The sequence below is a fragment of the Nerophis ophidion genome, linkage group LG18 (assembly GCF_033978795.1).
Source record: "Nerophis ophidion isolate RoL-2023_Sa linkage group LG18, RoL_Noph_v1.0, whole genome shotgun sequence".
NCBI classification, from domain to species: Eukaryota; Metazoa; Chordata; class Actinopteri; order Syngnathiformes; family Syngnathidae; genus Nerophis; species Nerophis ophidion.
The window spans coordinates 13647635-13660533 of record NC_084628.1 but is presented as its reverse complement, the minus strand read 5'-3'; the positions used below and the strand labels follow the sequence as shown (position 1 = coordinate 13660533).

The window sequence follows — 12899 nt, the reverse complement described above, 5'->3', positions numbered from 1 at the left end:
AGTCAGCATTTTCAATACAAAACAAACTAAATATCTATATGCACAATATCTACTTCACATATAACGGATATCACAATATCTATCTACAAATGTTTGACCAAGTTTCGCGTTGAAGCTTGCCCGCTGGGATTTCTACTATTGTTGCTGCTTGTCCGGATCAATGTTGCTAAAAGTCAGATTTTTGCAATGTATTTAGATTTTTTTTCAGGATTGAATGAGCTCACCCAAGTGCTGCTTCATTGTAACAGTACTCCCGCTACCTGTGGGGTAACGGGAGTACTGCCTACATGATCAACCCAAGGCTCAATGGTTTCAACAAGCCTATTTGGGCAATGTTTGGTGTGCAAAATGAAAAGCTTTAGTGGGCTGGATGTGGCCCGCGAGCCGCCAGTTGAATAGGCCTGCCTTGCATGGTGTGACTGTCATTTTAAATGCGACTAAATGCCCTCAGGGAGGGTTGATCATGTCTATATTGCTTTAAACTTATCTCGCCATCGGACACATGTATACATGCCATTATTCTTGTACTTGCGCAGTCATCCAATATAAAACCAAGGGTGTAAATAACATCTACCCGCTTATAAATCTGTGATGGATTTTGAAGGTTTTAATAGCAGTGCTTTACACTTTAAGCCACAGCATGACAGCAAGCAGCAGGACAAAGTCAGTTGACGGACAGCCTCTCTGGCCAATCACAAAGCTTTTAGTCCAAATGAGATTAAATGTTTAATGCCAAGTCTGTGCAAGCAAGCATGGTGCCGCCATAATGAGGAACAGATAAATGGATGAAGGTGGGGCTGATGTGAGATGTGTCCGCCGTGCTGTCTATTTAACCTCTGACCTATAGGGGCCGACTGCGAGTTTAGCGGTGCCAAGCTAATGCCCTTAAATCCTTTGCGTATGCTTGGTGCAAAACTTCCAAGAGTACTAATGCAGAGCTTAGGCGACCTGGATTGACTATTGATTGTTAAACCAAGTCAATGGAGAAAATAATATACATTTATGGACATCGCTGTACAGAGGAACACAACTAATTCTACTAAAAATTATTTCAAAGGCATGCTAGCATAAATGTAATCCACATTTCAGAAATGTTTTCTGCTTTTTAGACAAATGATCAATAATTTACGGCAAATTAATTGTTATTTCCATCCCGCTCATGCCACTGCAAAGACGCTTTTCTTGATGGCAGGCAGAATTTTACACACGAGTGGCTTGGTTTGAAGAGCGGCCATGCCAGCAACCGGGGGGTTCCTGGTGCAATCCCCGGCTTCCGCCATGCTAGTCACGTCCGTGGTGTCTTTGGGCAAGACACTTCACCCCTGCTCCTGATGGGTCGTGGTTAGGGCCTTGCATGGCAGCTATTGCCATCAGTGTGTGGATGTGGAAATAGTGTCAAAGCACTTTGAGTACCTTGAAGGTAGAAAAGCGCTATACAAGTATTGCCTATTAATTTTTACCATTTGTCAATCACCTCTAGCTGTGTACGAAATTGCACGGCGATTCTGCTAATTACAATGAATGTTTTATAGAGCGCACGACTGGGAAATTTCAAGTCAATCCAATGTTGATTTAGTGATAGCGCCACCACAATGTAGTGTACTGGTCTGTAAATTAGTGTGTCCTACATTTTTTCCCATTAGAATCTTAAAACTTCGTCTTCACTGCATAAACACACTGCATTCTCACACTGAATAACGCAGAGAGCACATGCAAAAGGGATTCAAAATGCAGTTGGGTATGTGGACATCCCGATTAGCATTTGTGGCCTCCGATCCAATTTTTTGGCTTCAAATCCAATCCGTTACTTTGACAATAGATTATAGAACAACACATGTTTTATAGCAAGTAACTAAACTACCACAACAACAAATTTTTATGAAACTTCTCTGCTTAGGCTGCTGCCCCCGTGACCCAACCTCAGATAAGCGGAAGACAATGAATGGATATCTTATTAAATTCACAATTTGATAACACTGTTGTAAATTAGATGATTTATTAAAAATGTGTGGTACTGAATGTTATATACAATGTTTTTTAACAAAATAAAGTGAATAGTGCACAATAACTAAACAAAAGCAAAAACTACAATTGTTTCCAACTTAAATCATTTGGGTTTGCCCTCAAAGCCTGCTGGTATCCAGAGACTGCCTGAGTTTCTAAACAATAACAACCCAAAAAATTATGTAAGAAGAACCAGAAATAGAAAAATATTAATCTTATCACTTTAGTATCGTTTATATACGGATACCAAACTAGGTATCGATAGCATCAACATCTGAATCGATCCCCCCTACTTCAAAACTTTAGCAGTTTGCTTCTTGTGTCATCCTGCTTAGTTTGTGTGTGTAACATGTTTAGTCATTGACTTTCCTTTAGTACTCCTGTGATAACACTTGAAGAAACTCACAAATTTTATTTTTCCTCATGGTGGTGAGGATTAGAGTCACAGAAGCGATTTTGCTCTGTTGATAGACGACCGATAATTGCAGCTTGCTTTCAAATCGAACCAGTGTTATGGCAAGACCCACACCCTCTTTGAATTGTGTCTTCTTGAGCGTGCATCAATTTTAAAGGAATCTGTCACGTGAGCAATTTAATGTAAATAAAAAAGGCAAACACTGGCCCCCGATCTGATACCATGATTTGGACAGCTTTAGTTTGGGATATTTATATTGAGTCTAGCAATTAGTTACATTTCAGGGTTTCGTACCTGCGCTGCTGCTCAATTTCTTCAGGAGATGGACCGTTTGACACTGGCCGAGGAAGCGTGGCATAACCTGACAAAAATGACAGAACACACATTAAATCGATATAAAATGGAAGAATGAAGATTCTGACTCAAACATATCATACGCATGCTATTGTTATGTTTAAGTCACTCATGCCCTCTTTAAATGAAATAGCACCTGCATCTGCCATAGAGTTGAGCACCTCCAGAGCGTGCGCCATGCCATTGGCAAAGAGCGCAGCATCCTCCTTGCTGCCAAAGTTAAGTCCCCACACTTGTCGAGCATCCCGCCATTGGTGAAAATTAGGTGTGGCCTGGTTGTACTTCAAGCCTCTCACGATAGGACAGTTTATAACCACCTGGCAGGACACAAAATCAATGCAAAAACGAAAAAAATTACTCTCCTTTTAATCCACATGGACCCAAGTGAAAGGACAACAAAAGGATAAAAATGGTTTCTATCATGCGTCCTCATGGTTTGCTCATGCAATCCAATAGGTGGCGTCAAGCCGATGAATCCAGAGGGAAACAATGTTGTGGTTTGAGTGTTGCCTGAATGTGCTGACATGCCATTTTACTATTTGTTTAACAGCCTCTGGATTCCACAGAGCACAGACCAAGAGGCGACAGTGAATATTATACACAAACGACCATGTTGGAGGAGAGAAACAGGAAAAAGGTTGTCGTATCTATATTAGCATCTCCACTTCTTTTGCTATCAGACACATGCATTAGAGAAAATAGTCCAGACTGAGTAACAAACCCTTTCCTAAATTGTCACAGGAAATGCTTGAACAACTATCTCACAGGAAGCATCATCCACTTTGAGACTCGCTCTCTGGGGAACACTTTAGTTGTGAATGTTTAAAACGGAGAGACGTTGAGGCAGCAGGCAGAGTGAGAGCGTGCAAGACAAGAATAGATCCCTCCAAACTCACTTAACCATTGTTACTGATCTTCATCTAACGCTATCTCCTGAGTCATGATCTGGTAATACTGAAAGTAATTGTTAGTGATACAACCTGACATCCCTGTGCTGTGGGTGAGAGCAAACACTAGTAGATGGAGAGAAATGGCTTATTTTTCTGCTTTTATTTATAATGGAACGTGAGACGTCTGAACTGCTTTCAGCGCTACGTTACCGCAATGTCGCAACCATTTCTATTTCCTGTATTGTGGTCATAACAATGTTGCTCTGTGCCATCACTGGTACCCTGTGTAGTAATAGATGTAAAAACAAATGAATTTACACGCAAGAGCCTCACCTGCTGATCTGTTTGCATCTTGCGGCCCACTATCCGGAAGGCGTTGTTGGAGGGGTTGTGATAGATCTGCACCCGGCTGAAGGCTTGGGGCCCAGCACCTGCCGGCAGCCATTTCTTGTTGCCATCGTCGTAGATCATCACAGTGGCCCGAGCCTGGCAGATACTCGACTCACTAGAATGGAGGGCAGCGCAAGACAAGAGGACGCATAATTACTTAGAATCTGAAATTACAATAGTCACCATAATAGCAGCTATGTCTAATTCAACCACAAATTAGACCAGCCATCTTCAGCACATATTTAAGCAAATATTTAGTATGTAAAGATCAACGGTCCTGTCCGTCCTAAGAATTCCCTTCAACCACTCTATCTTAATTACAGGGCACTTGATCATACCAGACAGTGTCATGACTTCTTATTTCTCAGACATTAGCCAACTATCCAGCCCACATCCTGTCTAGATCAAACACTCTCGAGTGACCAACTATTAGGTCATCTCCTGCCACTACTATCAGATAGAATGATTGCACAAGGGAGCATATGAGCAAATGAGACCAAAAAGAGTAATATGGTATATTAATCTTATGTGGGGGAAAAAAAGTTTGATTGCAAATAAGATCGAAAGCACAACCAAAATGGATGTTGACAAAGACAGGAAGTTTTGCCGAGCTTTGGAATCTTCCACCTGTGTCTTCATCACCACAGGAAAACCGATGAATGTGCGTTTGTATTAAGTGTGCAGAATAAAAACCCTGAACTAACATTCAGGTACACTATAAACATGTTAACGGTAAAACACTGGTAGCTCAGTCAACCAAATTTTACAGTAAAAAATAAAAACGGCATAATTTTTCCATTTACAGTCACACTGTAAAAAAAAAGAAAAAGAAAATGACTGTATATATTATAATTAGAAAAAACTGGAAGCTCAGTAGCCAGCATTCTGCTGTAAAAGTATATATTTAAAAAGGTATTTGATGTATAAAAAACAGTAAAGTTTCATCGACGGAAAAGCCAATTTTTAGAGTAAAATCTACAGATTCTTTACAGTGTATGATTGAGTCAGGCAAGGCTCTAAAAAGTGACACCAAACAAGTACAAACCCCAAAACCTGTTTAGTTGCCACATTGTGTAAATTGTAAAAAAAAAAAAAAACAGAACACAATGATTTGTAAATCTTTTTAAATCTAAATTCAATTGAATAGACTGCAAAGACAAGATATTTAACGTTCAAACTGGAAAACGTAATTTTTTGCAAATATTGGCTCATTTGGAAGTTGATGCCTGCAACACGTTTCAAAGAAGCTGGCACAAAGACAGAGAGTTGAGGAATGCTCATCAAACACTTATTGGGAACATCCCACAGGTAAACAGGCTTATTGGGAACAGTTGGGTGCCATGATTGGGTATGAAAGCAGCTTTCATGACATGCCCAGTCATTCACAAACAAGATCACCACTTTGTGAACAAATCCTTCAGCAAACTGTCCAACAGTTTAAGGACAACATTTCTCAACGAGCAATTGCTAGGAATTTAGGGATTTCACCATCTATGGTCCGTAATATCATCAAAAGGTTCAGAGAATCTGAAGAAATCCTTGCACGTAAGCGATGATATTACGGACCTTCGTTCCCTCAGGCGGTACTGCATCAAAAAGAGACATCAGTGTGTAAAGGATATCACCGCATGGGCTCAGGAACACTTAAAAAAACACTATCTTTAACTACAGTTGCTCACTACATCTGTAAGTGCAAGTTTAAACTCTACTATGCAAAGCAAAAGCCATTTAACAACAACAACACCCAGAAACAGCGCCGGATTTGCTGGGCCCGAGATCATCCAAAATGGAATGATGCAAAGTGGAAAAGTGTTCTGTGGTCTGACGAGTCCACATTTCAAATTGTTTTTGCAAACTTTGGACGTTGTGTCCTCCGGAACAAAGAGGAAAAGAACCACCCGGATTGTTATAGGCGCAAAGTTCAAAAGCCAGCCTCTGCGATGGTATAGGGGTATATTAGTGCCCAAGGCATGGGTAACTTACACATATGTGAAGGCACCATTAATGCTGAAAGGTACATACAGGTTTTGGAGCAACATATGTTGCCATCCAAGCTACGTCGTCCTGGACGCCCCTGCTTATTTCAGCAAGACAATGCACAACAGCGTGGCTCATTGTAAAAGAGTGCGGGTACTAGAATGTACCTGTAGTCCAGACCTGTCTCTCATTGAAAATGTGTGGTGCAATTTGAAGCCTAAAATACCACAACAGAGACCCCAGACTGTTGAACAACTTAAGCTGTACATCAAGCAAGTAAGGCAAAGAATTCCAGCGGAAAATCTTCAAAAATTGGTCTCCTCAGTTCCCAAACGTTTACTGAGTGTTATTGAAAGGAAATTCCATGTAACAGTGGCAAAAATGACCCGGTGCCAACTTGTGTTGCTGCCATTCAATTCTAAGTTAATGATTATTTGCAAAAACAAATGTAGTTTCTCAGTTTGAAAATTAAATATCTTGTCTGTGTGGTGTATTTTATTGAATATTATTTGAAAATGATTTTCAAATCATTGTATTCTGTTTTTATTTACAAATTACACAATATGCCAAAATTACTCGTTTTGGGTTTTGTACATGAAAAAAACTGAACTAAAAAGATGACCCAATGTCAAGTCTTGAAGTACAGTTTTACTATTTATTTTTGTGGTCTTTATTCGGCCACCATTCCACCCCCATGGTTCCCTAATCCATCTTTTCCTCCATCTGTCTCATCCGCATCCACGATACAATCTGCCAGGTCCTGTGACACAGCACCTACACACCAACCCACTTCTCCTGCTGCAAACCCCTCCTAAAAGGGACTGATGCAGATCCATAATCAATTGGACACTCCCAAACACACATTTTCTGCATCCATATAGCATTTAAACACTAAGGCTGGGAATCTAGATACAATACGATTGTGATAAAAGGCTCTCAATAACAATAATAGCTCGCTATGGCAATGCTGCAACGGGGGTGAGAGACCACAGCTTAGTTGCTCATACAATGCGATTTGTTTTCATGTTAGTAGGGATGTAACAATTTGTTCTAACAATGATCCATCCCTCCATTTTCTACCGCTTGTCCCTTTTTGGGGTCGCAAGGGGTGCTGGAGCCTATCTCAGCTGCATTCGGGTGGAAGGCGGTGTACACTCTGGACAAGACGCCACCTCATTGAAGAGCCAACACAGATAGACAAAATTCACAGTCATTCACACACTAGGAACAATTTAGTGTTGCCAATCAACCTATCCCCAGGTGCATGTATTTGGAGGTGGGATGAAGCCGGAGTACCCGGCGGGAACCCACGCAGTCACGGGGAGAACATGAAAACTCCACACAGAAAGATTCCGAGCCTGGAATTGAACTCAGGACTACTCAGGACCTTCGTGTTGTCACTGTGCTGCCTCTAACAATGGTTTGATTCAAATCATATTTTGATATTGCCGTTACGATTCAGGGACAATATTACTTTATTCAGAACGATACGATCGGAAATGATCGAGTGAGTTGAAATCGATTCAGTAAATTTTTAGCAAAAAATAAATAAATAAACCACTGTGACTGTGAAATAAATACTGGATACCGCAAGTGAAATTGACCATATTCCTGTTATTTCTTACAAGAGATTTAGATATACATGAATACAAACACACAAGTAAACAATTCTTGGCCAATGCTTTTAAATCTTATTTAAATAAAGTGTGACTAACACTTTAGGTTGTATTGACAGGAACAAACTTTTTCTGCTAACATTTTTAACATTCAAGAAATTTTAAATAAAAGTACAGTAACTAACATTTTAACAGTAAATTTGCTCGCTATGTTTGCTGTTTTTCAACATAAGAATAATACAATAATAATATAAAAACTTAAATGCAACATAAACTTTTCAGATTGAATAAGCAGCGGTTTGACCTGCTACAACTCTCATTTTAATACACAGCTACTGTAGCCGAGAAAAGTCACAAGAAATGCAAATGCCGCGACACAACTTTCAGTCGAAAAAGCAAAAACAAATAAACACCACTACCCAACAATATAACGCTATAACACAAAAATTGTAAGCCAAAACAACAATATAATGACGCAAAGGACGTGACAGTGAGCAGGTTTTGGCTACGGACTGACTACGTGAGGCGGAAAGTTGAAAACGATGCGATGAACAAAGTTGGAAAAGTAGGTGAGTTGTGACTATTTTTTCAGTCATACATAACTTTTTACTTTATTTTATCTTCAGTACAGCGTTATAAATGTCCCACCTCAACGTTTGTATTTGTTGTGGCTTTTTCAATTGTGCTGTAGCTCAAAGTTGTTGTGTTGTGGCTTTATATTGTCTTGTCACGTTTGCATTTGTTGTGACCTTTCTCGGCCACCGTAGGTATCTGCCATACCTGTTTGCCGACTAATGGCAATGATACTCCAGACAGGCAGACAGACATACTTCAGTAATGTTTAAAGGCCTAATGAAACCCACTACTACCAACCACGCAGTCTGATAGTTTATATACCAATGATGAAATATTAACATTGCAACACATGCCATTACGGCCTTTTTAGTTTACTAAATTGCAATTTTAAATTTCCCGCGAGGTATCCTGTTGAAAACGTCGAGGAATGATGACGCTTATGTTGGCGCGTGCTTGTGACGTTATTGGTTGGAGCGGACATTTTAGCCCAGCACCAATCACGGCTAAAAGTCGTCTGCTTTAATCGCATAATTACACAGTATTTTGGACATCGGTGTTGCTGAATCTTTTGCAATTTGTTCAATTAACAATGGAGACTATAAAGAAGAATGCTGTTGGTGGAAAGCGGTAGATTGCAGCTGCCTTTAGCAACCAAAACACAGCTGGTGTTTCTTTGTTTGTTGTGAAGCTTTAATATGGAACAGAGCGGTCAAGCGAACATGTTTTGGATGAGAAAATTGTGATATTAAGTCGGCTCTTACCGGAGACTTGAGCGGAGTTTGCGTCCTGCAGCAGCTGTCAAAAAGGCAACTGTGACTTTCTTGGCTCCTCCATATGGCTTCCCTCAGAGACAGGGAGGTCACCGCAGCCCTCCGACTTTTCGGTATGACTTTATAATCTCACTAAAACACTAGTAACACAATAAGCAGATAAGGGATTTTCCAGAATTATCCTAGTAAATGTGTCTAATAACATCTGAATCGCTCCCACTGCCGTCGCCTTTTTTCCCCTCTAGTGCTTCACTCCAACTTTCCTCGTCCACGAATCTTTCATCCTCGCTCAAATTAATGGGGAAATCGTCATTTTCTCGGTCCGAATCGCTCTTGCTGCTGGTGGCCATGATTGTAAACAATGTGACTCGGAGCTCCACAACCCGTGACGTCTCGCGCACATAGTTTGCTACTTCCGGTACAGGCAAGGCTTTTTTATTAGCGACCAAAAGTTGCAAACTTTATCGTCGATGTTCTTTGCTAAATCTTTTCAGCAAAAATATGGCAATATCGCGAAATGATCAAGTATGACACAGAATGGACCTGCTATCCCCGTTTAAATAAGAAAATCTAATTTCAGTAGGCCTTTAACATCCTTATTAAAAGTGCTAAACTTCATATGAAGTCTACCATTCTTAAAGCCAATGTTTTCCTTTTTCTAGTATTGATAAAATCGATCGATTTGCTTTTTAAAATGATACATGATTGATACCTTTCAGAGAGAAAACTTAAAACTTTGGTCTTGAATAAAACACTTCTGTAAATAAAAATGAACAACTGCACATTGCATGCAAAAAAAAACTCCTATCAATCAATCGATACCAAAAATCAATAAATACAGTAGTAATGAATAACCAAATCAATAAAGTGCAAACTTAAAACTTCTGTCTTGAATCCAATACTTCTGCAAATAAAAATGTAGATTTGCACATTGTTTACAAATAAATAATTAAAACATTAAGATGACTCTATATTTTTAGTTAATGGATAAACGCAAACTTTTCCATTCTACAAGAACCATACCTTGTTGATGTACACGGTGACTGCTTAGTGATCGCTCTATACATTGTGCTCCTTTCTCATCATACATGGTACCTTGTGTAAATGGTTCCGCCCCAAGAAGCGTCTTTTTAGCTTGAGGTTATTGCGGTGTCGTTTGCCTCGTAAAGTGTTGCATTCATCTTATTTGGCTCTATGCTTCAGTTTCAGATGAAGGAATACGTTTGTTGTGCTGCTTCTTTTATTAAAATAACTTTGTGGTGTGCAGTAATTTGTTCCATGCCTGGTGCCACAAATCTAAACCACTGACCGCACTTTCCTCTTTGGACGAAATGTCTTGCTTTCGATAGCATTAGCCATGTTTCGTTAGCATTAGGAATGCTAGTTGTGTGAATCTTTGCAAGGAAGTAAGGGGGAGGGCGCAAGCTACGGAAGCTCCTGGGGACCAAAAACATGCTGGAGTAATAGGAGAAAAAAAGTTTTGTTTTTTTTGGGTTGTTTTTTTTAAATCATCTGCAACAAAAAAAACTACTGAATTTATCGATAAAATTGATTTATTTAGGCTTAAGAGCTACTATGGCAAATGTCTTACCACATTCATCGATACATTCATACAGAAAGGTTATTTACAAAACAATGTTCAATGGATCCATGGTTCCATCCACCGTGCTAAAAATTAATTGTGTCTGGAGGATTAAACATCAAAAAATAGTGCCGGGTTTCCTGATCGGATGAGCCTGGAGTACACTGTTGATGTGCGGTCAAGGGAAAGGGCTTATGGGAACTGGGATGGGACAGACACTTTGGACTGGGAAATGGATGCATTTTTAATAGCTCGGAAAAGTGATGGCTCAGGGGTGAGACCGAGAGTGAGCAGCTGCATTATTGATACAACTATGGACAAAGAGAGTCTGAAAGCCAGCGTGCGCATACGGGCTAGGTGTTGTCGGCACCCTCACACCTGTCATCTGGTACACAGGGCATATGGCATAAATAGGACCAGAGACGGAGTTTGAATCATAAAAGCTGAAGTGTTCAGGGTTGGCATAGTTACAAACTAGAATGGTACTCAGCTGAACAGGGACCTCTGTAGCCCAATCCAGTCGTATCGGTCAGGATTGTCAAAGCGTCGTATGGTGAAAAATCCGAGCAACAAAATACAAATCAATGCTTTATTTGTAATTGAATTATCGATTTATTCGATGAATCCTTGCAGCCCTACTTCTGGCCCTTGAATTATCGATATATTCGATGAATCATCGCAGCCCTACTTCTGGCCCGCCCTTTTCTTCAAAAACTCCTGCGATAGGTGACATTAATGCCCAAAACCAGACACTGCACCCTCATTTGCTGAACTTGGTGGGTCACTGCCCACACTTAACCCCAATCGAAGCAGAATATAGCAGAAAAAACTCAGGGATGTGAACCCTTTGGAGAAAATAGAGGAACATTAAAAAATAAAAATAAATTCCTTTAGCCACACCCCTTCAAACAATACACTTCCATTGTTTGGATTTTTTTTGGATTGTATTTTTATTGATATTTCCATCCATCCATTTCCTACCGCTTGTCCCTCATTTACAAAAATGTCCAAGTGATATTGACGCAAAAATGTTTTAAAAGAGCAGATATCCATACTTTTGCAGATAGTTTACCTGCCTGAAAACTGAAACAATTTCCAGCATCTACACTAAAATTTCCCTTCTTGCCCAATGTGCCAGCTTCTAGAAAACTATTTTTGCATAATCCCAAAAAACTCACTAAGAAATGGAGACTAAACCAAAAATGTATTCCTTTCTTCAGTTTCTGCTCAAAGACACAAACGCACACGTGCAAATTCGATGAGTCTGACAGCACAAATAAACTTAAAAGTTAAAGTATCAATGATTGTCACAGACAATAGTTTTGGTGAAATCTGTCCCTTGCATTTACGGTCCCGCGCCCGGGAATCATTTTTGGTGATTTAATCCACAATTTCAACCCTTGATGCTGAGTGCCAAGCAGGGAGGTAATGGGTCCCATTTTTATAGTGTTTGGTATGACTCGGCCGGAGTTTGAACTCACAACCTACCGATCTCCGGGCAGACACTCTAACCACCAAACCACTGAGTAGGTTTTAATTAATTGACAATAAGGAGCAGGGGTTTTCCTAAATCCAGAATATTTGAAATTGGTAAAGAGGTCTGAAGTGCAGGGTGACGTGAAAGAAAACGTAAAAACTTTAACTACAGTTTTCAAAACTTTAACATAAAGACAAATGTAAACAAATAGCAGAAATTACTAATACACACAGAAGGGGTAGGAATAAATGAGCGTTGCCTTCACCTACTCCTTTTCAGACATGTTGAATTGGGCATGGGTAAACATGCTGTTGCCTGATGTAACTTGTTAAAAGCATGTCCGAAACACTTAGAACTGTAACCATTACCGTTATAGATGACAATATTGAGTGTAATATGTGTGAAACTGTCGTTTAAATACCCCTCAAATAGTTTTTAGTGAGTAATATGATGCAGTGCAGTTCATGTTAAAATTTAATTTATCAGTTCTTACTGTATGTCAACTCTCTTGACTTATGAGGAATTATGTCCCTTTTATTATCTTATTATTTTTTTTATATACATGTATATTTTTTTAATTCACTTATTTATTCATTTAAAAAAAAAATTAAAAATAAATAAATATATATATATATGTTTTTTTATTTTTTATTTATTTATTTTTATTTTTTTCTCTCTCTCTCCTTTCAGTCTCTGTATGTTTCTGGCTTTGTATGTGTGTGTGTGTGTGTCTGTTTTTGTCGTCTTAATTGTTGTTTGTTTGTGCCATGTGTCCCTGGTCGGTTTGACCTGAGTGGGGTGGTAGGGTGGTTTTAGGGGTAAGGGTGTGAAGTATTCACTGACTTGAA

The 12899-nt window shown here is 39.5% G+C and overlaps 1 protein-coding gene across 4 annotated transcripts in view; it reads right to left on the bottom strand.

The window, feature by feature from the left end:
• The window catches only part of vaspb (vasodilator stimulated phosphoprotein b), a 57704-nt gene that overhangs the window by 12125 nt on the left and 32680 nt on the right, over positions 1–12899 (bottom strand). For all 4 annotated transcript variants that reach the window (XM_061878779.1, XM_061878778.1, XM_061878776.1 and 1 more), the window contains exons 2-4: positions 3997–4168; positions 2910–3090; positions 2714–2780 (exon numbers count right to left, since the gene is read on the bottom strand). In XM_061878779.1, the coding sequence (XP_061734763.1) occupies positions 2714–2780; positions 2910–3090; positions 3997–4168 (420 nt within the window). The remainder of the gene's footprint in view (positions 1–2713; positions 2781–2909; positions 3091–3996; positions 4169–12899) is intronic.